The following is a 22,693-nucleotide window of genomic DNA, read 5'->3' as shown; positions in this document are numbered from 1 at the left end:
ATAGAATGGAAGTCATGGTTGGAAAAAGAAGAAGGAGGAGGAGGAGGGGGAGGGGAGGGGCATGAAGAAAGAAACATCTAGAGAAGGGTAGAGAACCATCCCATGTTAGTTTCCTAGGGTTTCCAGGGCAGTATCACTGTTCAGTTGGCTTTTGATACTGGAAACATAACTCAGTGGTCTCAGCTTCAAAATTCTTAGACTTCCTGGAACCACAGGTTTAAAGTCTTGGCAAGCTTGAGTCATGGCTTCAGTCTCTGTTTCCTTAGAAAAAAATCTGAAGAGCAAGTGATTTATGGTATGTTCTTCTTCTAGAAGAGCTCTCCAAGCCCTGGCCACTGAATGGACTTTGAAATATGCCCACAGAGAGCCTTTATCCAAGGACAATCTCTGAGTGCTTATTATTCACTTTACTGGTGTAGAAGCTCTTGAATCATTGTCTCTGCATGTGCTTTAATCTACAAGCTGTCAATTTATTAGCTTGTAATGTGCCTGAAGCTTCTCACCATCTTACTGAGAAAGACTAGGATAAATTCAAAAGTTGATTCTAAAAGTCAGATTGATACGAGAGGATAAAAAAGATAAACTAATGTAACAATTATAGTAGAAAACTAAATTTTATTTAGGAAAAGAAGCATTCTATATTTTGTTTTAAATGGAATAAAACCTCTTTTTAGCTCCAGCCAATACCTAAAGAATTTTCAGCACCAAAACTTTGAAAGATGAACGCTTGAGAGATGTTCCTGAAAACAAAAGCACTTAGGAGCTACCATATATATATATATATATATATATACACACAGACACACATATACACACACACACTATATATAAATATATATTTATATTATATATATATATATATATGAATAATCAGAGAATCAAGAAAAATCATATTTAAGATGCAGGAGTCAAAATAGTACAAGACCAAAGCAGTAATGGGACAAATGCTAAAGAGAAGATGATACAAATGAGTCCAGAGAGAAAGGACTACGGAATGGCAGTATCCTTGGCTCCTAGATGACTACGGAACGGCAGTATCCTCGGCTCCTAGATGACTGCGGAACGGCAGTATCCTCGGCTCCCAGATGACTACGGAACGGCAGTATCCTCGGCTCCCAGATGACTACGGAACGGCAGTATCCTTGGCTCCTAGATGACTACGGAACGGCAGTATCCTCGGCTCCCAGATGACTACGGAACGGCAGTATCCTCGGCTCCCAGATGACTACGGAACGGCAGTATCCTCGGCTCCCAGATGACTACGGAACGGCAGTATCCTCGGCTCCCAGATGACTACGGAACGGCAGTATCCTCGGCTCCCAGATGACTACGGAACGGCAGTATCCTCGGCTCCCAGATGACTACGGAACGGCAGTATCCTTGGCTCCTAGATGACTACGGAACGGCAGTATCCTTGGCTCCTAGATGACTACGGAACGGCAGTATCCTCGGCTCCCAGATGACTGCGGAACGGCAGTATCCTCGGCTCCCAGATGACTACGGAATGGCAGTATCCTTGGCTCCCAGATGACTACGGAATGGCAGTATCCTTGGCTCCTAGATGACTACGGAACGGCAGTATCCTTGGCTCCCAGATGACTACGGAATGGCAGTATCCTTGGCTCCTAGATGCGGCAGTATCCTGGCCACAGCTGGTCTAATCACTAAAATCATTGAGCTCTACCTATGGTATTCCTAATCTGTTGCTTTTCATCTCAGATCTCTTCCTGGAGTTGTTTTATTCTCAAGTACAATGTTCACTCTTTTTTTCCCTTACAGAAGAGACCTTAAAGATTACCTGGTTCAAGTCATTTCGTTCACTCTACAAATGAGGAAACGAGGTCTCTAAGAGGTTAAAGTGAATCTTCCAAAGTCACCCAGGTAGAGAGTACTAGAGACAGGACCCAAATCCTGGATCTTCTAATGCCCAAACAACACTTCCTTCCAAGGGCTCATTCCTCCTTTCAAAGAATCACACTTTCCTCTTACTCAAAGTGGTGATTTCTGCAAAGTCAGAGAAATACTGCCGGGAATTGCCAAATGTCAGATTTTAAAACGAGCAACTGGGAACTATGTATGTGTCTACATAGAATCACTGGGAAGTGAGAGGAAGACAAAATTACCATGTTTCTTTTCAAGAATGTCTCAATACAATCTTCCAGCATATTGGCTAAAAACAATAGGTTCTGCCTGCTCTGTCAATTAGCCATCCTGTTATTATTTTCTTACCAGAAATAGAATTTAGAGATTCAGAGGATCTTAGAGATAGTCTGGACCTACTTTCTTATCTTATGAATGAGGAAGTTGAGGTTCAAAGAGAGAATCTTACAAAATAACAAAATACTAGAATTTGAAGGGGTAATAAATATTTAGACAACTTCATGTTTAATTTAGAGAAATAGATGCACAAAAAGTATTTAACTATTATAACACCTGTGCTTCCCACCACACCTATTTGACAACTGTTCATATTTTGTCATATTTATTTCAAACATATGTATTATAAGAAATGAAACTGTGCAGATATCATCTGAATTCTTTTTCCCTAACCCCAAATCTCACTGCCCTCCTTGTCAACCCAGGGACAGCCAGTATTAGAAAAATTGTAAATCCTTGAAATCTACTATGTATAAAATCACATTCGCACATATAGATATCAATAGATAGATAGTAAATATTCTCTACTAGTTCCAGGGGTTTAAGGACGCTTCAGTCAAAACTATTCTGACTTTCTCCACTTGTATATTATTTTTCCTAGAAATAGTAGAAAACTACTGTAACATAACAAAATTGTAAACAAATTCAATCTAACGCACCCATTTAACAGACAAATTAAAGAGGTTACCTGACTTGCCCCAAGTGATACAGTGTCGTCTTTCAATGAGAACCCAGATGTCCTCCTCCCTACACCCATCTCTACGTTCCCTTTTTACTAGAAAACCCCACCTGGTTGCCTGTTTCCCCCTATTTTAAGTGCTGTGGATGTTTTTCTTCATCATTTTTTAGAAAGCCACACTTCTCTCTCACACCTCCATTCAAAAAGAAACAATTCTGGGGTTGAGAAATCTCATACCAGAAACAATATACCCTTTAACTTCACACTTTGTTCTCAACAGCGAGGCAGCCAGGCAGACACCAGGCTCACCAACCATTATGAATCTGTCAGCAATTAGAATTCTAAACCCTATTCGGTTTTTACTTGCTTCAATCAACTTGTCACTGCAGTGAGGATTATCTACTTTCTCAACATAAACATCAACAGAAGTGAGTGCAATGGCTTGCGTCCTGGGCAAAGGCACTGCCAGCGAGAATGTTAAAGAGCACCTTCTGCAGACAGGAGGGATCTGGGGCCTTAATGGGCCGTAATTAGAGGGGGCAGAGCCTACTAGCCTTTGTGTAAGGCTTCAGAATTCTGCTCTTTGGGATGGGAAGACATTTTGGGAAATGCAAGGAGACTTGTCTGCTTCTCTCGTCTCCATTTCCTGAGCTAAAGAGAGGAACACAAGAGAATGCATCCATGCAGTGTTTGTACTCAGATTCAAAGGCCCCAGCAGGATCATGCTGCCCACTGCCCTCATTTAAAGGATTAGGAAGCTGAGATCCAGAGAGGGGAACACCAGGCCACGGTTAAACTAGTGTCCTGACTCCCGACCCTGTATTCCATCCACCTCACCACACCGCCCTCTGCAAGGTGGGGTTGAGGGGTGGAAGGAACCTGAGAAATGAGATTCAGTCTCCTCCCACCCCAAAGGCTCTCACAGATTTCCATTTGCACCTAATGGTGCACATGAGCAAGCAACACAGTGCAACAAGTGTGAAAACAGGCCCAGCTCAGGGTTCCAGAGACATCTGGAGGAGGGTCTCATTCCACCTCAAATCCCTTGTGAAGATAGTAAGGACACAAGTAGAAATTGATTTAATTCCTTTCAACAAGCTATTTTGTAAATTATTGTCTAAGGAAATTAGAGTTGGGTGTGTAGAGACAAAGAGCCTTTGGCATCTTCTACGGCAAACAATAGCTCACATTATATATATTAACTTATTAAATCTTCATAACAACTTTATGAGGTCAGCATTATTATCTTAATCTGTATTTTGCAGATGAAGAAACTGAGGCACAGAGTGTTGGGTAACTTGCCCAAGGTTATGCATATGGCAATGGCAGAACTAAGATTTTACCCTAGATGGTCTGGCCCTGGACCCTCCACTCTTAGATAGAAGTGTGAGGTGACCAACCATCCTAATTTGCTTGGGACTATCCCAGGAAACCCCCTGGCCCTGGAAAAACCAGGACAGTTGATCTCGTTACACATAACTACAGTGACTCTTTTGTGTGTCAACATTAAACCCAAGCCTGAAGAAGAGATTCAATCAGTCAGGTTGCCATACTTGTCTTCATGACCTTGGTAGGCTGAGGTCAGAGGGAAGAACTTAAATATTAATATATGCCCAGTACTATACTGAGAAATGTTCATGATTTGTGTCATCTGAATTCTCACATGCAACTTATATAAGGATCCCATCCAGCTCTGCATGCCTACAATCCATTAATTCTAATAATTAGGGTAATTCTTCCCTCCAGCAGGACAGTCTACTCCATACTCTAACAGGCAGGGAGGGAGGGAGGGAGGGAGAAAGGAAGGAAGGAAGGAAGGGAGGGACAACAGATCAGAGAGGATTGGGTGAGTTGCATAAAGTCTCAGAGTTAGCAAGTGGTAGTGCCAGGATTTGAACCTAGGCAAGCCCCAGGACGTTGAGACTTTTTATAGGGAAATGGCTACAATGAGGAAGTCTCAAAATATGAAAATCCTACCTGTTTAGGTTTTCTTCTGGATATGGAAATTCATACCTAGAAACTTAGGTATAACTCATTGAGAATCCCTGCTTTCTGATTAGAGCTTTGTGCTTCCTCCTCCTTCCCACTCAGCTGTGAGATATAGCATCAGCTGGCTACAAACTGGCGCCTAAACCCTCAATCCCCACCCATGTGCTATGTCCACACTACTTCCCCATCTTAGATTCTTGCTCTGCTACTGTTGTGCACATGTACAATTCCCACCCATCCTTTAAGACCAGTTCAAATACTACCTTCCCTAAAAGCCTTCTATGCATATCCTGGTTTAATCATTTTGTCTTCTTTCCCTAAGAATCTTTAACCTATTTAAAATAGGTATCCCGACCCACCTTATTCTAGAGTCCTAGAGTACAGAAATAAAAGGAAGTTATGCTCTCTTTTTTGGAGGGAACCCCACCTAGGCTTTCGCATATTTCCTTTCCCAGCACCCCCCAGTTTGAGAAAGAGCACCTGTACACAGTCAGTAGTCAGTAGTTCACAGTCAGATGGCTTGTTGAATGAATATGGTAATGCATCAATGCATCTAGTTATGAACTACGATAGATGTACGTGGAGATTTGGATAATGAAAACAAATGTCCCGGATTTTTGTGGACATCAGGGGGTAATTTCTTTGGCACTTCTAGACCAGGTTCTACTGTAAAACTAAAGCAAAAGATCAAGAGAATCAGCTAGTTGATTCTATTAGGTACCTACTTCTATAAACTTTACAAAATTACTTGGTGTTAAGAATAACGATTTTGAATTGGTTTCATAGAGGTAAACACAGGGCAAGGAATCAGTTTCCACTTTCTTGGTAATGGCTCAAACTGCCTGTGTGACCTTTGGTTCCCCTTTTGCCCAAGCGATAGGAGGATGGTGATAGAATTACATGATTTCTAGGATCCCCTCCAGCCCTATGTGCCTATAACCCATTAATTCTGATAATTAGAGCAATTCTTCCCTTCAGAGGGACATTCTGTTCCCTACTGTTATAACCTTGGCATTCAGAAAATTCAGGATGAATAGTAATATCAATAACAAATTGGGAAATGACCAGTGGAAGCTACCTGAGGAAGAAAAAGGTGCTCTGTTTAAAGGAAGGGAGCCAGGGATTCTGGAGGGACATGATGTGTGAAATGTAGGCTGGGGGTTTAATGAGTTTGAGGCGTGAAAAACCCAAGCTTCAGGGCCACATTCTCTGGCAGTGTTGAGCATAGCATGTCTCCATGCCCTGCGTGGCCAAGTTCTATTTTAGAACGTACTCACGCCTGAATCTTCTAACACAGCTGTGACCGTCTGTTAACTTTTAGGCATGATTCTCCATTCAAGCAGATGGCTTTTGGGTTTGTTTTGACAGACCTGGGGAAAAGGCAACTAGAGGAGGTCAAATCCAAAATCGTCAGCGAGTTGATTGATGGCAAAGAGGTGGACTTTACTGAGATCGAGACGCAGCAAATTTAGCTCAATGGACCAGGGAAGATAGAAGATTACTGTAAGAAGGTCAGAAGCAAATGGTATAGGAAAACTCACTGGACAGCCCCGCCCACCAAGAAATGTTTCATTCAGCAATGGAGGGCCTCTCAAGACTTCTCTGCCATTAACGTTCCTGTCTAGCTAGGACATACCCCTTGAGACCTTAACCCATGGAAAAAATGAGAGCACAGATGAGTGGTTTCACCATGCTCCCACCCTTCTCCCTCTGGAATCCTTTCCAAGGCCCACGGTGCAGAGCTGTCAAGTCCTGCCCTGAATGTTTTGCTTAAGTGGATGCCCAGCCCAACTGAGGAAGCCGTGTCAGGGCTGGGTTAAGCTCTCCAGCTGCTGGGAAGGGCTGAAGAAGTCACCATGGAAACAAGCCCCTCATCAATCATCTTGTGACTCACCAGGAGATCACCGGGATGCAAAGGCAACTGGAGTCCCAGAAAGACAACACCTTTCTCCTTAAAAGGGCTGACAGACTGAGTTCTTGAAAAACAAGGCAGTCACTTCCAGAACGAGGTGGAAATGGCCAGGGTTGCTTCTGACTCTTGAATTTAGGCCTAGATGCTATGTGCCCTGAGCCTGGGAAGGCAGGGAAGCCCCCATTTGTGTGGATTTTGCTATTGCAGTCAGTTCTATTTGATATAACATCACATCAGAGGGAGAAGAAAACTCCAGGTGTTATCTAGCCAAAACTCTCATTTTTTTATTTTTATTTTTTATTTATTTATTTATTTATTTTTTGGTTGATGAGATGTTTATTTTTTTTTTTAATGATTTTTTATTATATTATGTTAGTCACCATACAGTACATCCCCGGTTTCCGATGTGAGGCTCGATGCTTCATTAGTTGCGTGTAACACCCAGTGCACCATGCAATACGTGCCCTCTTCACTACCCATCACCAGCCTATCCCATTCCCCCACCCCCCTCCCCTCTGAGGCCCTCAGTTTGTTTCTCATTTTTTTAAAGGAATAACTGAGGGATCAGGTATTGAATAACTTGTCCAAGGACCATATAGTGAATCAGTAGGAGAGCCAGGACTCCAATCAAGGTCTTGCAGTGCAAATCTGTTACTCCTTCTACCATTCTGAGGTCACAGTAGATTTTACTGTGAAGATTAAATTCAAAATACTTCCTTTAAGGTGTCCCTTCTAAGGCTATGAAAGGGATCTTAGCAATGTATTCCTTTGGCCTTTCTCTTCCCTTCCTTCCTTCCTTCCTTCCTTCCTTCCTTCCTTCCTTCCTTCTTCTTTCTTCCTTTCTTTTTTCTATCTTCCTTTTTTCTTTCTTTCTTATTTTCAAAAGTAAGATATTTTAACTACAATTGATTAAGAATGCTATTCCTTTCTATTCTGCCTTCATCGTTACTTTCCGCTCCGGATGGAAGCCAGAATGGCTATGGGCATTTGTGAAATCTGGCTGAGGGGAAGCTGAGGTAAGTTAACAGTTAGTTGGGGGTAAGATATAATTATGTGATTCCCAGTCGCTTTCATGACGAGTGAAGTTATTGTTTATCTTGGTATAGAATGGGCCCCAAGAACACTTCTACAACTAACTAGCACCAATCTTCAAAAGGCGGGAACGGCCAAAGTTCAGTTCCCTGGCAATACTAATGGGCCCTCAGGCATCTGGCACAGGAAACATGAGGATAATGAAGAAGAACAAGGTTTAAAAGACATGGATTCAGGGACGTCTGTGTGGCTCAGTCTGTTAAGTGTCTGCCTTCGGCTCAGTCATGATTCCAGGATCCTGGGATTGAGCCCCATGTTGGGCCCTCTGCTCAGAGAGCCGGCTTCTCCCTCTCCCTCTCCCTCTGCTGCTCCCCCTGCTTGTGCTCTCTCTATGTCTGTCTCTTTCTCTCTGCCAAATAAATATATAAATAAATAAAAATTTTTAAAAAACCAATTAAAAATAAATAAATAAATAGATAAATAAATAAATAAATAAATAAAACACTGGATTCAGGGAGCGCCTGGGTAGCTCTGTCAGTTCGGCTCAAGTCATGATCCCAGGATCCCAGGGATCAAGCCCTGCATCGGACTCCCTGCTCCCCCACTTGTGCTCTTGCTCTCTCTCTGTCAAATAAATAAATAAAATCTTAAAAAATTTTTTTCCCCAAATCTCATTTCTTACATGTGGAAGAAATTTGATAGCTATTATTCATTATCAATGATAAACCATGAAGCTAGATGAAACTTACCTGATTAGAAATAACTATTTTGTAAAAATACATTCAATCAACTAAGGAAAAATAGAATACTCTCTTTACAGAAAATAATTTTAAAAATCATATTGTCTTAGGAAGAGGTAATCAACCAATATGCAGTCAATAATGGGTTTGAATAAAGTATTAAGGTGTTTTTTTTTAACTGAAGCATAAGTGACATAAAGTGCTATATTAGTTTCAAGTGTACAGTATATGGATAGGTGAGTTAATAAAGGTAGTATGTTATTGTCTGGATTTTTTATTTTTTGTAGTATTTGTCAGGTTTGTAATAGCTACAAATTTTGTAATTGATTGTGATGTATTTTATTACTCAAAAATATTCATTTTGTGCCTAATTTTGTATTTATAATATTATGTTATTTTTTCTTAAAGAGTGCCCCTATGTCATATAAACTGAATGAAATGTGGATCTGTCCCTTGCCTGTAATACCTCTTTAATAAGGTTGCATTCAACACAGGATCACTAAAAATGACAGGACCTGTCCCGGGTGGGGTTTGTGGGTCAGAAACTCATTCTTACTCTACAATCACTCTAGGACTACCCTCATGGGAATTGGGCAGTTTAGAAGAGCGTTCAGAGAATTTTTCGTTGCACACAGGAATAGTCTCCCAATGCCAATCTGGGTCCATTCCCTTGCTGGTAACAGGAACAAAGCCTTATAACACTTCCCTATTACTCATCAGCATTATATTTGTATACTGCCTAGCTCCCAAGCAACCAAACCACTTAATCTCATGAGATTTTGCCAAATCCAATTCATGTTCCAAATATGCACATTTGCGAAATATGTCAGGAGAGAGGTATTCTAGCCCATTTTACAGAAAGAGAGGACTCAATCATACTGATGAATTATTAAAATCCCAACTACTCAATTCTCTCTCTGAAATATTCTCTACTGAGAGAGTTGCTCTGAGGGTTAAATAAGATAACATATATGAAATATCCAAGCCCCGACACTAGCACATGAGTGCTTGGTAAATGTTAGTTTAATGTTAGATGATTCTTTCCCCATAGGTAAGCATTTGCCAGGTTGAATTCATGAAGCACCCAGATGCCTGGGGGCACTTCTACAGTTCCTTGAAAGAAAATGTGGTCACAGTACACGAGCTTCAAATGTCTCTGCTCCAACATGAACCATGGACTGTAAACCCAAATCAAGAAACCCAACCCATAAACTTTTTTGCAAACTTGACTGGTTAGAAAAACTTACGGAGAACAGATTTTTGAGGTGCTATCTCCTCAGAAAATCTAATCGACTCTCAATGTACCTACTTCCCAGTTACATGACCTTGGTCAAGTCATTCTATTTATTTCTATTTGATTTCTTTCTCTGCAAAACAAGGATATTAATAGCTTATTATTAATTAATTCTCTCTGTGAGAGAATCACTAAAATAAAATATATGAGAAGGTTGAAGACATATAGGTAATGAGCTGTTATTGTGCACCAGCAAAGATGGAGGACTGAAGCTAAGGAGCAGATATTTTGTTTCACATCCCTCCTTCCACAAGGAAGTGATTCCCATCACCGCTTTCCTCAGAATTACTAAGTACACAGTGAGGGTGACACACTTACTATGACTCCAGAAAAGAAGGTTAATGAATAATGCAGAAGCAACTACATATTTGACAAAGGCAAAAAATAAGAGTTGCCGAGAAAAGCTAACGTTATCTCACTAACATCTTTATTGACACAGAGGGGAGACGAGATAGAAACTAAAGTTGATAGGGAAATCAAAGTGAAAACAGATCATCTAAGTAAGAAATATAATCAAAAGAAAAGAAAATAATAGACATTTAAAGATGCAAGGGAAGTGTGAAGTATAGTATATGTGAACTAAGTCTGGTTCTTTCATAGAGGAAGTCAATAGATCATACCTGATGTTGATAAATCAATATACAGAAATATAAACATATTTGCCAGAGTCATCAAGGTAACTAGCAGCAGAACCAGAAAGGCTCTGAAAATAAGTTGCCACTAAGTTGGAAGTTGGAGATGAGTTGGGAAGCTGTTGGTTTCCAACAGAAACTCTTCTGTACCATTTGATTTTCTTTAACATTTAATAAAATATAAAAGAAAAAAAAAACAGTTCAGAAAGGCATGTGTTCTGGTTTGTCTTTCGTGGCATCAAGATAACCTCATTTATAGACAGCATTTTGTTATTAAGGATTTCATTTTCAGCCATCTCTTTTCTTCATTCTCTATGTGTTGTTCAATAGAATAGCCACTAGACATATGTGGCTCTATGGAATTTAATAAAATAATAAAATAAAATAAAATAAAATAAAATAAAATAAAATAAAATAAAATAATAAAAATTTTGGTTTGTAAGTCTCACCTGCCACATTTCATGGCTCATGGCTGCTGTGTCTGACAGCACAGAATTATGGTTTCTATTATTACAGAAAGTTCTACAATCTCATCTACACATACGGTTTTAACTAGCACTCATTCTTGGATGACTCCTTGACCTTTATCTCCAGCCAAAGATCCTCTCTCCTGAACAACACGCCTTCACATGCGCCTGCTGGTTAGATAGAATATTTTCACTTTATGTCCCATAGCCCTCATACTCAACTTATCCAAATCCGGACACATTGTATTTTCTGTGAAAATCACTTTTACTCTCTACACCCCCTACCTGTAGTGTTGAAGTCACTCACTTTTAGTGAGAAGTCACTAGATTCAGATGGCTGGTCTCCACTGCTTGCAGGTCAGGTCACTTTCCCTGAAATCAGTGGCAGTCTGGGAGAGCCTCAGCTTATCTCTTCTTTTTGATACACCTCTTCTGGCTATAGTATCTACCAGGTCATCATGTTCTGTTTATTCTAGATATGGCCATACTTCTAACTGAGCTCTGTTCTGAAACCAGCAAGCCCCTGACTGGCCCTCTGGGCGTCACTCAGCTAGTCTTATGATTTTTTTTTTTAAACTCAGTGAAATGCCATTCCTCACTTTCCATAACTATGATACACTGAGTATTGTTATATGTTTTTGACGTAACCACAACAAAATCTGGAGCATAAAAAGGATTTTGCTAAAATCAAAATGCTATTTCTTTCTAAAATCAGGGAGAAAGCCTAAGCTGGGCTGCTGCTCTGTAAAACCAGATCACAAAAAAGCAGTGGTTTCACAGAAAGTTTAACATGGACTACTGAAATGGGTTGAACCCAAAATGCCTATGGCATCGGGATCATAAAAACACATTCACTGACTGCATATAATGTAAGGGTCTGTGTTGAAGGAGACACTAGGGGTACCTTCAAGGACTTCACAGTCAATCAGGGGAGAAAACAGTTTAGCAGTTATCTTTAAGATAAGTGAGGATCCAGTAGGATGGCCAGTTCAACAACTAACCTTGTTCTAGTGGGCCTTTTGTACTGTAGAAGTTAGAAAGTTAATACCACAGCCTCAGATTCCTTGTAGCTGGATTTTGGGTGTCCTTAAATTCTAATTTAATCCAGGTCTTCTATTTACAAATACACAATCTTGGACAAGATTCTTCGCCTCTTTTACTCTGTTTCATTTCAAGATGGAGGTTGTAACATTAATATATTATTGACAGAGTTACAAGATTCATTGATACAATGAATGCAAAAACCTTAGCATAACATTAATATATTACTGACAGAGTTATAAGATTCATTGATACAGTGAATGCAAAAACCTTAGCATACTGCCTGGTACTTATGAACATTCAATAAATCCTTGCAATTATTATTAAGAGGAAGAAGTGGAATGTCCTTTCCATGTCCTGCTTCAGGATAAGTTAGAAAGAAGGGGACAGAAAGCATCACATTTATCTTGCTGGTACACACCTAGCAGGTGCAACGTAGCTCTGAAGCCAGCAGGTCTAACGGAAGCTCCTGATCATTAGATTGTAGCTCAGGGGCGTGATCCTGGTGCCTTCTGTTGGGATAACAACTTCCTAATTGCTTAGTTTCCTATATAAGGCAGAGATTGCAATGCTGTTCTGGGAATGACTTCCGGAGCTCCAGCCTAGAGCTTGGGCCTCCAGACTTTCTAACGATGCTGTGAGTACTTACTTCCATATATTAAAACACTTCACATTTAAAATAGTAAAATGGTTTATATCATGTAGAACTGAACCCAAACCTGATATAGGCAGGATGGAAGAAGTGTCATCATCTCTCCGCCATTAGCAAGCTGTGGTGGCTGCGTGAGGTCTGGGTGGCAGTAACTGGGTCATATCACTATTCCAGGTCTCAGTTTCTTCATTTACAAAATGGAAAGTAGCAGTAAAGCAGTCCATGTAAGTGGCATTTTATTTATTCGGCTCCCTATGAGGAATTTTTCTCTCTACTCTCTCTCGGGACCACGGATGGAGTAGGTGTCACAACAGCGTACTTCCAGCTGGTGCAGCATATCATGTAAAACCATGTGTAAATAGGTTCAAAAAAATTTCCCCAACCCACTGGTTGTAGGGTGCTCTCAACAAAGCCATAGTGTGGGTTGAGGGAGAGAAGAAAATGTAGTAGAGATATGTATCACGGTTTTCTGGGACACTTACTCATGCAACTTACACGTAACTTCAGGACCTGTTTGAGACTTATCATGTATATATCACCTCCAATTGATAGAGGGCTGCTGTGCGTATCCAAATTTTTGACTTGATAAGTCAGACAACATCAAGTTCCTTATGGGCTGTGTAGACTGCACCACAATTTGGTGGCCTGTGGTCGAGTGCTCAATCTCTACAACTGCCGTGTAGCAATCCAAAAGGAAAATTGTTATGTAAGAGAATGGAATACCTTTGTTCAGAATCCTAATGTCTATCCAGCGATTCACCTACAGGGGCTGGCCAAAGGTTCCACACGGGATTCTCAATCTGCCACAGACACTTCAAGCAACATTGCATCTGCTGAGTATATAATCCAAGTGATAAAACAGCCTGCATTGCAGCCTGGACCCGTTCCAGATCTTTCTCCTATTCTGTGCACCATTCAAAACTAGCAACCTTTTGGACTAAATGGACAATGGGTTCAAGCAGCAGACCCAAGTGAGGTATACATTGCCTCCAAAATCTAAAGAACCCCATTAGGCACTGTGGCTCTTTGTCCGTCAAGGTGGGCAAAAATTTGCTCTTTGCCTTTGGACATCTATCTTGACATGTCCCAGACCACTGATCCCCTAGAAAAGTCATCAGTTTGACTTTGGGTGACAAAAGTCTCAGAATTTGGGGGTGATATATTTCCATACACACGTCACACAAGTGTTAGAGTAGTTGCTACTCCCTGTTTTCTTGGTTAAATCAAAATGATCTCATCAGTGAAACAGACCAGTGTGATGTCGTATAGAACAGAGAGGAAATCAATTTCCCTTTGACTAGAGTATGACATAGGTTTGGAAGGTTGATATAATCTTGAGTGTACTAGTGGTTGCAACAGCTGAAAGCAAATTACCCCTCATGATCTCTAATAGTAGGCAAAAAGAAAAAAAACAAAACAACAACAACAACAACAACAAAAAACCAGCATACCAGTTGTCAGGGAATATATCTTTTGCTCATGCAAAAAGAAAAAAAAAAAAAGGGAGAGAGAGAAACTTCCACACATCTGGATCCATAGTATAGCTGGAGTCAGCACTTGATTAAATGTACAATAATCCATTCTCACTGTTTGTAGACTCATAACCAAATTCAGTTTCTAACAAGTAACTAAAAAGGTGCAACCCATGAGAAGGTATAATATACCCCAAAATAATTGTGAAGTTTTGCCAATTTATACCAACAAAAAACTGGAGAACATGAATGGGAATCAATCCTAAGGATATTAGAGCAGAGTGGAAGAAATATAATATTGGAGCAGACAAAATTTATTGATTACACTGCACCAGGCTGTAATTCTAGATTCAATGTGTATGAACCACTAAAAATGGTTCAAATAGTTTGCTTGGTTAATTGCCTAAAACATGGGGCCAAAGGAAGTATATACTGAATGAAGTTGAAATGCCCAAGGAAGGCATCTAAAGGCTAAAGTGTATTATTATGTAGGACCCCCACCTCCCTTCTGTGTCCCCTGTGAAGGACCAGAGACACTTCTTTAACCCAAGCCACGTGAAATACATTTATGAGGGGAATCTCGACATGCTTGGGCTGTACCTCCATTGTGGTTATTCTCTGACAGCAGAAATGACAGTGGGAACTGCTGCCATTGAATTGGGCAATCTGAATTCAGTGAGGATATGGTGTCCTGGGGTGGCAGGTGCTAACTCAAGTCACACCTCCGTTCATTTCTTCTTATACAGATCGAATAAGACATGAGTGCACTGCCCATCTATTTTTGCTCTAGGGACAAAACAACCAATTAACCAATGCCAAAGATCTCTGTGGATCAAACCATTCTGACTACTGCTTTGGCCCTGCTCCCATCCCATGGCAGCCATGCCCACCGTGTCCTCTAGATTGGAGACAGGAAAAAAAAAAAATCCCACTTAAAAATAATGTTGGTTGCCAGAAACTATAGAAGAGGAAATGTCTTACCAACTTAGAATTAAATATTAAACAGCTATATTAGCAACAAAATTAAAAAAAAAATTTAAAAGTCAGAAAAGAAAATCAATAATTAGTAGGTACTAGTAGACGTTTACTGTAATTCATACTAAATTTGACTCGTTTCTTTCTTTCTCTTTCTTTCTTTCTCTCTCTCTCTCTCTCTCTTTCTTTCTTTCTTTCTTTCTTTCTTTCTTTCTTTCTTTCTTTCTTTCTTTCTTCTTCTTTCTTCTTTTGTGAGAGAGAATGCACATGCATTGGGAGAGAGAGAATCTTAAGCAGGCTCCTTGCCCAGCACAGAGCCTGACTTGGGGCTCCATCTCGTGACCCCGAGATCATGACCTGAGCCAAAATCGAGTCAGATGTTTAAGCAACTGAGCCACCCAAGCACCCTTCATTTGTTTCTCAAATGAGATTACTAAATCAGAAAAAAAAATTATGTACAGTTTTAAACTGACCCTAAGTTTCCTGTAAACAAATACTATCATAAGGAAAACCTGGATTTCATTAATAGTAGTGTGGTGGCAAATGAAGAAAAACAACACCCTAATTTGTACTGGTCAGCCTACATATGAACTGCCAGGCCTCTGTTGAATATGATATTTTCAAAGAAAGGTTAACCAAACAGAGTACCACAAACAAGAGACGAGTTCAATAAGGGCTCTATATAAACCATCACATGAAGAACAGTTGTAGGAACTGGGGTTTTTGTGTAAAAAAAAAAAAAAAAAAACCCACAAAACTACTTCACTGGGAGAATACCAGTTAGCCACCTTTATTTGAACTGTGAAGATGTGGAATACAAAATTGATTTATTTTGGGTAACTTCAAGGAAGATCTAAGATTAAACAGAGAAATTTCTAGAAGGGAAGATTTGGGTACAATGTTCAGTAAAACTTTTTCCTTGCTGCAGCTGCTTAGCAGAATTAGCTGCTGCAGAAAGCCAGGGATTCTCTGTCTTGCGAATGTTCTTGCAGAAGTTCGGTCTACAGCTACTGTGCTGCAGGGCATTCCTGCAACAGGTAGGAGGCTAAAGTAGATGACGTTGAAGGACCCTTCCAATCTCAGCTTCGGTGAGCCCATAAAGAGTAAGCAGAATGTAAAAGGAAAGAAGAGGAATTTCTGAGATGCATGGCGTAGGTATTATTGACAGGATGTGAAACACAAGGGGCTTGTTTCAGAGAACTTGATCCTGACATATTTCCCATCCATAATGTAGCATTCTGATACTTCCTATCTACCTAAAAAACACAAGAGTCAATTACATCGGACCAAGCATTTTTCTCACCTCAATTTAACCCATCAACGATGATACACTGATTTAGATGCCATGCCTTTCCCTGGAAATGGAGATATATGGAAGAAACAGTGGGCCGGGAACAGGAAATTGGAAGCTGTAGGATCTAATTGCAGTATTGCCAAAAATTCACTATCTGTTTTTTGAGCAACGCATTGCAAATTCCATGTGGCTTCACCCAGGAAGAGACTTGCGAGATGTTTGCTAAGATCTTTTTAAGACTGAGCACTAAGGGCCCATCAGATACAAGATCTAGACTCAGGTGCAAGCTCATGACTTTGTTTTTCATATTTCACATTGGTTGCAGCCCTGAAATGAAATCTAGCTCACGTATTTTTTGTCTTGGGTTTTAAGGCTGAAGCGAGAAATTAGCAGAAGATACCCTGATTCCTCCTTGTGGCTACAGAATTCTTTTAAGGGGTTGATGCAATCAAGTGGAATAAGAAAGTATGGATCAAGTCTCAGTCACTTCCAAGGCCTCCGAAGGAGTTCTTCCCTAGCTTCCGAGGAACAGCTATCTGTGAGGAAAACTGGAGGCCTGGCCCCGTAACTGCCCTAGGAGCACGTTGTGGGAGGTGCAGACCAAAGGTGAGTTTACACATCAGTGACTAAAGTTTCCTGCCACCAAGCATAAGAAGTCACTCATGAGCAGCGTCCCTAAACCACAGCTACAGGATGTGGGCACAAGCCCTTGTATAATTGTTGGCCAAGAGCCAATGAGCATTCATCCCTGTGCAAATACTTGGGGTTTTTTTTTGTTGTTAACCTTTGAAAACCACAGGCATTAGTCTCTCTTTCTTCCCCTTGGCACGAGTCATCTTCTTTTCTCCAACTTGGTCTCTTGTGTATAAAGAATTTCTGAGGAGCTTTTAAGCCTAAATTTAATACTTTTGCCCTCCCCTCTCCTGCCCCACAAAATGCCAGGCAGAGGTAAAGCTGCCTTAGAAAATATCTGCTGGCTCCGCTGGCTTCCGCAGCTTTGTTGGGGCTTTTCGATCAGATAGGAAACCAGAGAGTTCTATGAGTGACCTTAGCCTTTAAGAAAAGAGGTTATTTCTGGAAATTCCCCTTAAACAATGATGACCTATTGTTTTCTCACCTCAGAATTAGCCCAGCAACTATGATGCCCTGATTTAGATACTATGCCTTTCCCTGGGAATAGAGATATATGCAAAGAGCAGTGGGCCAGGAATAGGAAATTGGAAGCTTCAGAGTTTAATCCCAGTACCAAAAATCCACCATCTGCTTTTTAAGCAATTTTTTTTCCAGTTTGTATGCCTTTGCTTCATGTTCTGTGAAATGAAAGCATTGGGTTGGATGGTTTCTAGACCTCCTTAGCCCCAGGGCTCTATGCCTGGGCTTTCTTAGTATTACTAAGGGGACAAGGAGAACAGGCCTCAAGGCAAAAGATTCAAAGCACATAAACTGGCTTCTTTTTTCTGCCTTAGAGAACAACCAAAGGTCAGGCTTCCAAGGAGGCCCAATTGCCCACGTGAGGGTCAGGCTTAGCAATTCTTGACAGCTCCCCTTCTTGTAAACATTAGAGAATCCACCAACCTTGCCTCTGTACCCAGATATCCCACATCCTGGTGTGAAAACCTAAGTTAAACCCACTCCAGGAAAATAATTTTCTTTTTTAACTGAAAGAGATGGCAGATGGATGTTACAGAGTCTAAATCAAAAGAAGGAGAATATTCAAACCATCAGAATGACCCAAGATGTATCAGGAGACCTTGAACAATCTGTCAATGAAAATGTTCAAGCAGTTTTTGAAAGGAGACATTTCGGGGATTTTCTAGCAGGACTTCATGAATGCGATAAAGATCAGATAAAGAAGATGGTCAACCATGACATTTTTATGATAATATGCCCGATGCTTAATGCCTCTTGTAAATAATCCTATTCCCAATCAAATTTATGATGTCCCTTTCAGAAACTTTATTGGTATGGTTCAGAGGACAGTCTGAATGAAAAGCCCAGGCATATAGTAGGTCCCCTGGTTTGTGGTTCGTATTTCCTGTTGAGCTTATGGACAAGGAACCCAAGTGAGAACACAGAATGTCCAATGGGAGAATGATGTCAGTAGGTGCATAGTGACCAAGGAGAAATTCCCAGCGGGAACTAAATATAGTTCCCTTGGATATTGCCCTACTTTCTGCTTTCAAGTCTTATCACTCTACACTCGGGTACTCAATGTTTTGTTTTTGTTTTTGTTTTACTTGATATAATAATTCAACCTTCTTTTATTCAGTCCTCACAAGATCTTTATGAAGTGGGCAGAAAAGGTATCACTGTCTCCATTTTACAGATGAGGAAACTAAATCTTAGGAAAGTTAAGGTAATTTTCTGGGGTCTCATTTGACTGATTCAATTCTTTCCAAAGGAAAAAAGATTTAATTATCTAATCATTAGCAACAGTTATTTGGAGGATCACAATAAGGTCTCTAGCCTTAAAGTATGATATCAATCACCCATCTATCAATCCTGTTCACAACATCCACTTAATCTAGTCCCTACTTGAACACATCAAGTGATAGTAGGCTCCCTCTTCCAAGGAGCAACCCATTCCATCTTTGACATTCCTACGTATAAGAAGTTCTTTCTTATCTTACACTGCTTTCCAGATTCCTGAATTCTTTCATCCTCTGGTCATAACCTGCTTTCTAGGTCCCCCATATCGGTTTATGGGATATCCCACTAGACAGTCTTTGTGAAATGTGAAAAGCATTCTCATGTCATCCCTGAGTTCATTCTTCTCCATATTAAACAGTTTGGGTATTATTAAATGCTCATCCTATTTGTTAGAGGTTAGACCTCAGGGCTAAGAGACGTCTCCTTCCTGTCACCTTTTGCATTGATGGTGCTGCACTGTGTCCTTTAGAAAGTCACTTGGGAACAGTCTGTCCTGGGTTACGAGGGGTACAAATGTGCAGAAAGAAGTCTATTGTCAGGTTGATCCTTAAACGGTAACTCAAAAGAATGTGCTGGACATTTCAGATGCTTCTGCCAACAAATGCCACTATCTTGAGGCAAATAGGGATTTTCGGGCAGCGGTGTTATAATAATTTGCCAATTATGCCTGCTTTAGAACCACTGCCAAAACAATCCAACGACTTTTCATTCCACTACTGTTGACAGGACAGCTAAGGATTTCAACATTTCCTTTTACAGTCTGAATAGAAGTTCCCTGCCTTGGGGCCTATAACAATATTTGCCATCATAGGGTTGGGGGGGGCGGGGGGAAGTGGGTTCTGGGAAGGGGAAAGAGGGAGAGAAAGAGAAATGCTAATGAAGTAAACAAAGACAAAATAAAATGAGGATTATTCAAGGTGGGGGTTTTGAATGCCTGCATCAAATCGATGTTTGTTAATGAGTCAGAAGACAAATCTTTGAAATTGAGGAAATAAATTTTTAGAAGAAAAGACTTTAAAAATATACTCTGCACAACCCCCCTACCAATATATATATATATATATCTGGAATTTTTAACTTAAAAACCAACCAAGGTGGGTCTTGAGACAGACTTGAAAAACTGATTATAATAATATTTATGGTGTTCATCATTCAAAACTTCTTTTCAAAATAAATTTAAAAATAAAATCGTAAAATTGAAAAAGAAAAACTTGAAGAGATGAGAACAGATGAGATAATCTCCTGAGTTGTTCATAAGGGAAAGAAAAAGAGAAAATATGAGAGAAAAGAACAAAGGAAACAGAATAAGGTAGGAGAGTATTTTCAAAAACATGCTCCTCAACGCGTTCTGGGACCCATCATCATTCCACAGGGGGCACCTCTGAGACCCCAAAAAAGAGGAATCCTGAGGCATTCCCATGTCCACTTCAATCTTAGTGGCTTCACTTCTGTTTTACACATTAGGAGTCCAAAACAGATTTCAATAGAAGGAAAGGGTCTGCTTTCCTAGAAAATAAAATGAAATAAATGTTTGAACAAAAAACTATGGAAATTGGGGCGCCTGGGTAGCGCAGTCGTTAAGCGTCTGCCTTCGGCTCAGGGCGTGATCCCGGCGTTCTGGGATCAAGCCCCACATCAGGCTCCTCCACTGGAAGCCTACTTCTTCCTCTCCCACTCCCCCTGCTTGTGTTCCCTCTCTCGCTGGCTGTCTCTCTGTCAAATAAATAAATAAAATCTTTAAAAAAAAAAAAAAAAACTACGGAATTTGAGACATTAAAAGTTCTTGAGCAGGGAGTGATAGTGTCAAATTGTGCTTTAGAAATCTGGCAACCAAATGCAAGATGGATTAGAATAGAGTCAGCTTCGGATCAAAGATCCCAAGTAAAAGGCTATGGCAAAATTATCCAGGGGAACAGAATTCGAGACTTGATCTAATAATATATACCTGTGAAAACGGAATGGCAAAGTTCATGAACAATTTTCAAAGAAGAATGAACTTTAAGCTTGACATCTGGGCATTGGGGTACAATGCTAAGCCACACATAAATTTGGTACTGCTATGGTCTGACAGTTTGTGTCCCCCCAAAATTCATATGCAGAAATCCTAAACCCCAATGTGATGGTATTAAGAAGTGGGGCCTCTGAGAAGTGATTCAGTCATAAAAGCAGAGCTGTCATGAATAAGATTAATGCCCTTATAAAAGAAGCACAAGAGAACCCTCTTGCCCCTCTTCCATGTGAAGATATGATGAGAAGTCTGTAACCTGGGAAGAGGGGCCTCACCTGACTATGCTGGCACCCTGCTCTGAATTCCAGCCTCCAGAACTGTGAGAAATACATTTCTGTTGTTTGTAAGCCACTCAGTTTGTAAGCCACTCAGAGTACAAAATACTCTGGTATTTTGTAATAACAGCCCAAAGAGACTAAGAAAGCCACCATATGAAATTATTTGGCAAGGAATTTAGATGTATCAGAACTGATGGATTTCAAGGACAATGACTGGAACCATAAAAATGCCACAGAGAACTCCAGGGTTTTGAAGATGCTGAATGTGAGTGCCCATTGGAACACTGACACAGATGATCAGCAGAAAGAAATGCAAAACTGAATCTTGAAGAAATCTCAGGGATAGAAATATGGATTTGGAAGTCATCCTCATAAAAAGAGTAGCTAAAATAATACAGCCAGACCCCAGTGAAAGAGAAGATCAGAATCAAAGGTTGGAAAAAACCTAGATCAAGATCCAGAAAATGCCTACTTTAGAGGACAGAAGAATAAGAACCCAGAGAGTGTGCCCTCGGTTTATGATTCATTGATAACATTTTTTAATGAGCTTAAGAGAGTGCATTTTCTCGTTTTAGGAAATTTGATTATTCATGTATGAGGTCTGAGGTATGCATCTATCAGTCTAATCAAGCTTTTAGATTTCCTAAGACACTAAGTATTCAAAATCATATAGTAGTATTTAAAAGTAATCGTTTCAGTCCAAAAATATAGTGGTCTGAAACAGAATCTTCAATAAAGATATACAGATGGATGACATACTTATACACCAAAATGAGTCTCAAAAACCAATACTCCCACGGGCAAGGGAATAGCCAAGTTTGTTGCGGTTTCCAATGAATGACATCAGCCCCGTGTAGGTCTCAATCAAAATGGGTTCAGTTAGCACCATCAGCCCCTTTCCTCTTCCAGATCCAGTGGAATTCTTGTGGGCATTCTGGATAGCTGGAACAAGCTTAGACGTGAACCCAGACAACTGAAGAGGAAAAGAAGGCACAGAGTTAGTAAATGTAGAGTAGGTCCAGGGATACTTCCTCCCCAGCCAGTCTTCACCACAGCTGACCAGTCTCCTAGGGCTGCAACTATCCTTACTTATATAGAAATCACTTCTCAGAATTGTCAACACTGCTTCTGTTAGTCTTTTAATAAATTAGTCAGCCAATAAATTATGTACATAATGAAATTATCTTCCTCATCCTGTTTATTTTTCATCCTTCATAATTTGTACAACATTAAGAAGTCAGTTTAATAAATATTTGCTGATAGTCTATTATGAATCAGACACCTGTTGGATGCTGCTGAAGACTGAATGACAAGTAAGATGTAGTCTCTGTCTCCAAAGAAGTGATACTATAATAATCTAAGAAATGAACTTTTTAAAAAAGATTTTATCTATTTATTTGAGAGAGACAGAGAGAGTGGTGTAGGAGCAGAGGGAAGGGATAAGCAGACCTTGGTGCTAAGCATGGAGTCCGAGGTGGGGCTCAATCCCATGACCCCAAGATCATGACCTGAGCCGAAATCAAGAGTCAGACGCTCAACCAACTGAGCCACCCAGGTGTCCCTAAGAAATGAACTTGTAATGATTACACAAAGTTTGTGAAAATAAACAGCAAAAGAGGCACACGATGCTAAGGGAACACA

General features: G+C 40.3%; 1 protein-coding gene across 6 annotated transcripts in view; it reads right to left on the bottom strand.

Annotated features, from left to right (window-relative positions):
- The window catches only part of TPRG1 (tumor protein p63 regulated 1), a 477,906-nt gene that overhangs the window by 163,911 nt on the left and 291,302 nt on the right, over positions 1-22,693 (bottom strand). Inside the window, exon 6 of one of the 6 annotated variants that reach the window (XM_026496566.4) lies at positions 15,819-22,025. The exons of the other annotated variants lie outside the window; for them this stretch is intronic. Coding sequence (XP_026352351.1) covers positions 21,831-22,025 — 195 coding nt within the window. The 3' untranslated portion in view covers positions 15,819-21,830. Of the gene's footprint in view, positions 1-15,818; positions 22,026-22,693 lie in introns of those variants that run through there. 6 annotated transcript variants of the gene reach the window in all.

Source organism: Ursus arctos, unplaced genomic scaffold, assembly GCF_023065955.2.
Source record: "Ursus arctos isolate Adak ecotype North America unplaced genomic scaffold, UrsArc2.0 scaffold_4, whole genome shotgun sequence".
Taxonomy (NCBI): domain Eukaryota; kingdom Metazoa; phylum Chordata; class Mammalia; order Carnivora; family Ursidae; genus Ursus; species Ursus arctos.
This window is presented reverse-complemented; position numbering and strand designations above follow the sequence as displayed.